The sequence below is a fragment of the Arachis ipaensis genome, chromosome B6, assembly GCF_059453495.1.
Source record: "Arachis ipaensis isolate K30076 ecotype BB chromosome B6, ASM5945349v1, whole genome shotgun sequence".
NCBI lineage: Eukaryota > Viridiplantae > Streptophyta > Magnoliopsida > Fabales > Fabaceae > Arachis > Arachis ipaensis.
In genome coordinates, this window is record NC_142441.1 from 48,460,226 (window position 1) to 48,464,770 (window position 4,545).

The following is a 4,545-nucleotide window of genomic DNA, read 5'->3' on the forward strand; positions in this document are numbered from 1 at the left end:
TCCAGGTAACGTAGTATTCCTCAGATTCTTCTATTTGTGTTTGCATGATTGCTAAGGCTATGTCTGCTCTAAAATTGCTTCTAATGAGTTCTGCATTCCATTACCTATTGTTGTTGAGTAATTGATTTACCCATCTTAAATCTGATTGAGAGTTGATTTGTTGATGGATTGAGATTGGGTTGAATAGTTCGAGCCATGAGTTCTCATAAATGTTGATTAATATCCCTCTGCCCACTTTCCACCTTACTCATTTCTCAAGTACTTTTCTACCTTCCAATAGGCTTCTCCAGGCCCATGATAGGTTCTGTCCCGGTTCTGCTTTTAGAAAAGATGAAAATCTATAGTACTTGCTTTTGTATATCTTGCTCACTAGAGAATTAGGCTTTGTTAACAATCTCCAACCTTCACTACATAATTTTTGTTTATTTGTGGAGGTTTTTTTTCCTACTTGTGGAGGTTTCAAACCCCCACAAAAAGAATTGTGGCAGTTTCAAAAATCTCCAAAATTTGAGGTGCCACGAGCTCCTTTGTGGCGGTTTTTCACAACCCCCACAATGTCATTTAGTGACGGTTTTCTATCCCTTTTGTGGGGGTTCTGTGCTAGCATTTTGTGGCAGTTCTTGGTTAATGTTTGTGGCGGTTCAAAACCCCCCACAAAAAAAATTTATATTTTAAAAAAAAAAACAGCTATTCTATGGGGTTTCAAACCTCCACAAACATGTCAATATTATTTTTAAAATATTAATCTAGATGTTAGAATTACATTATTATACTACTCATCATTTACTATTTAAAAGAAATACTTAAACAAGACATTAAAAATGTAGAAGAAAATTAAAATATTATATATTTAAACAAAAGAAATACTTTAAAACAAAATCAATATAGTACATTACCATCATTTTTCAATCACAAAAGGCTAAAAATAATTAACATTAAAATTGAAAAGGGTACAAGTACAAACCTTAGAGAGTAGAAGGGAGTAGAAGAGCATCATCCCATATACTCAGAAAATACCCATGGATTAAACCTTCTTCATCTACTGCTACTACTTCTTCCTCGACTTCTTTTTCTTCATCTTTGATAATTTCGTCATCATCTTGCTCCCACGCCATGTTCATCTTAGTCATCTTCGTTCTGCTGCTACGACTCTGGATTTTGTTCGTCTTCTTTCTGTTGCTGTCGCTAATATTTTCTTCCATGTTATTATCAAAATCTCCTCTTCTTTTCTTTAGCGGAATTGCCTTCTCTACCTCGCGCCATCTCAAATCTAATATAGACATACAGTGCGTGATAATGCTTCATGATTTAATTTGAAATAACAAAGTATTAAACTCTAAACCTTTCGATCCGATAAATCCTAGATAAATTAAAAGAAAAAAAAAAGAAAGAAAAGAGAATTACTATGCTGCATAATGCAAATTCAGCATGCATTGCAACAATAATATTATTACTCCAGTTGTGTACTGCAGTAAATTTTAAAACAAATGAACATATACATAGATGAAGTGTTCAACGTAGTGACCACAAATTTCATGCATTCAAAAGTTACTTCGATGAAAATAAATTATTATTATTATTATTACCTTGTTTACAAGTGGTGCTTGAGGGTGAGAGGGCATCAGGTGGTGTTTCGGAACCCATATTGCATGCTTTCCTACGAACAAAAGAAGACCGAGAATGGCCCACAACTACTTATAATATATACACACAACACAAAACATGAATGAGTGTAGTATCTTGCTTTTGCTGCTTCTATTGTCATCTAACTTCATTCATGCATTGGTTATCACCTCTTTATGCCTTCTTTATTGTTGGTTAATAAAAAAGAACATAAAGTAAATCTAAAAACAGATGTGGAATTGAAAATTCCTAAAAGCCAAAATAATAATAATAATAATAATAATAGTAATCAGAATTATAAATTTGTTAGTTATATATTCAGTTCCATGAAAGTTCAAGAGCTTGGAATATAATCTGGACAAAACAATTCGTGAAGTCTCAGGCAGAGCAAGTTGGATGATCAAATAATCATATATGAGAAGTAAAGAACCAAAAAAAATTTGATGCTGTGATGAAATGGTTTAAGGCAATTACTTATATACTATAAGATGTACCGATGTATGAGTCAAAATAGACAATGATTATTGAAGATTGGAGAAGAGCAACAACAACAGTCTTATCGAGTGAATTATTCCTTACTACAACATCCACCAGCCCATGTTTCATTGCAGAGAAAAACCTGAACTCAAAAGTCAAAACGATATAAGAAATCAAGCAATGGTGGCAGATTACCTGCAAGTGAGGTAATTTTCTGATGGCAAGTATGGATGGTAGTTGGATGCAGTCCATTCCCCAGCTTCTTTTCCAATCTTGAATCTGCCAACTGGTTTTCCTGCTTGCAGAGCACCTTGAGTAACTGCATTCATTAATCCTGGTCCAGCCCCTGACCATGAAGTGCAATCCAAAAGATTTGCTATCTGTGCAGCACATGTATAAAACAGTAAATAATTTAAAAAGAAGATTTTATCAGAAAGAGATACAGAAGAGGATGAGACATCCTCATATAAAAACAAAAAGATATGATTAACACCTAAAGTGATAAGCCATGTAACAATGCTAGATTATCCCTTTGCATAAGTTAGGAAAAAACCAAAAAAAAACCCTTAAGCAGGGCAGGAGCTTTTCGTCATAGGGAAGCCAAAATGGTAATCCTATCCCAAATAAAATCAATATTTGAAAGGAATCATTAAAAGTCCTAGGGCTCATTTCCACTCATTAAAACCCTTTGCCAATATAACATATTCACAATTGTCTATGCCAGAAAGTAATGATGTTTTTCGGAATGCCAACTTACAGTATTCACAAAAAGCAAGCAAGAAGCAGGCAGGAAGTTACAGTATGAATTCACTTGCCTCTTTAGACAGCTCCTGTGCTTGCACATAATGGGAATGGCCAGGCCCCATCCTTGAAGATCCCAAATACACAACTCCTCTACCCAATCTGTTTATGAGTTCGTAACATCGATTGATCTCTTCTCTAACCTGTAATATAACCGAGCCAAAATTAAAGAGTCAGTTTATTGGCCACGGAGAAATTCCAAACATGTTTCTTGAGATATACACATATGAGAGGGGGGGACCATGCACATTGCCATTAACTTCTTTTCAAGGGAACCTATATATGTAGAATAGAGAACCTGTTATTACACATTTACACAAAGAGGTTGATCTATTATTTTGTTATTGTTTCTTACTTCATAGAGCTGCATCAAGCACCAAAGGATTGCGCTAGGATCTTTATGTTCCTGCTCCGAGAAAATAACCAAGAGGTGACGAGTGTATAATCAAAATGTGATGGAAATGTATGACTGTGTTGCTGCTAAATACTTGCAATCATGAACATATATAAAGACAAAAGAATATGCTATGAACATAATTCCACTTGAATGATTGGTGGAGAAAGCATATGAGATGGTAGCCATGGACTTATTAGGAGACAAGGTCATAAAAGAGATCACATGGTGTTGTTTTAGAAACCTAATTCACTAAAAACCTCACCACACAACTAAATTAGAAAACTTTCTAAACAACTGAACATAAACAAACCTCATAATCGAAAATACAAAAGAACAAATCATACCTTAATTTCGAGTCTGAGAGGCTGCGAATGCGAGCAGAACAACAAACAAGCAAAAAAACAAGTCAATTGACAATTCAATATTAGATTCAATTCGAAGCCAAAATCGCAGGAACTAATGGTGAAAAAACAAAGCAAAACCAAGAGCGTCACCTTTTTTAGGTTTACATATACATACATCGATAGATAACAGAAACGATTGATAATCTCAAAATCAGAGAGGCGTAATAGGAATAAGGAAATCAAAATGAAAGTGAATGTTGATTCCATATCTAAGAAGCGTTTGTGCAAAGAAACAGATCGAAGAGGAAGAAGACGCTAACCATTTTGGTTTTGGAGATTGAAGGAAGAAGGTGGAATCGAGTTAGAACACTCTCCGGATATCAGAATCGAAGTTCTTGAAGAGGTAGAACCAGCGGCAGAACCCGCCGCGGAAGACGAAGCAGTAGCGACGCCGCGCGGATTTGATGCACTCTAGTGACAGGGACCTGGCCTTACGCTTCCAGCACGGTGGTGCGTGGATGTAGGCTCAGATGCGGTTGAGTCAGCGGTGGCGAAACGAGTAGCTGGAGGTGCAGCATCGCGGCGTTTCTCTTCCATTAAAATCGAGAAATTCTGTTTATGGTTTGATTTGGGGGTTTCCCTATTCTATTTGTTTAGGTGTGTTTGCGGGAATGGAAATTTTAATCCTGTAAAAATAGTGAGAGTTCTATGTAGGGGAGTTTAATAAATTGTCAAAATGAACTATTATGGAGGTTGTCAGAAACCTCCTCTAAAAAACTCCCACAAATAAGTAAAATTGTTGTAGTGCTTGCTTAGCCAGCATAGCTAAGTTGAAGGCTTTTAAATTCTTAAAGCCTATTCCTCCTATCTTCTTGTCCCGACAAACTATGTCCCATTTTATCC

General features: G+C 35.8%; 1 protein-coding gene across 1 annotated transcript; it reads right to left on the minus strand.

Annotated features, from left to right (window-relative positions):
* Positions 1–965: 965 nt before the first annotated feature.
* Positions 966–4,239, minus strand: LOC107648321 (uncharacterized). Its single transcript, XM_088490658.1, has 7 exons — positions 4,138–4,239; positions 3,643–3,663; positions 3,257–3,307; positions 2,916–3,044; positions 2,296–2,480; positions 1,587–1,657; positions 966–1,270 (listed from the first exon to the last, which is right to left on the minus strand). The coding sequence occupies exons 1-7, from the start codon at positions 4,237–4,239 to the stop codon at positions 966–968; spliced, it is 864 nt and encodes a 287-aa protein (XP_088346784.1).
* Positions 4,240–4,545: the final 306 nt, after the last annotated feature.

Excerpts from the sequence above, each read along its gene's own strand:
- LOC107648321 (XM_088490658.1), bottom strand. The coding sequence starts at position 4,239 with ATGGAAGAGAAACGCCGCGATGCTGCACCTCCAGCTACTCGTTTCGCC. Across the intron at positions 2,481-2,915 it reads CACAGGAGCTGTCTAAAGAG|ATAGCAAATCTTTTGGATTG; the intron begins GCAAGTGAATTC and ends TGTGCTGCACAG. Across the intron at positions 1,271-1,586 it reads AAGCACCACTTGTAAACAAG|ATTTGAGATGGCGCGAGGTA; the intron begins GTAATAATAATA and ends TGTCTATATTAG.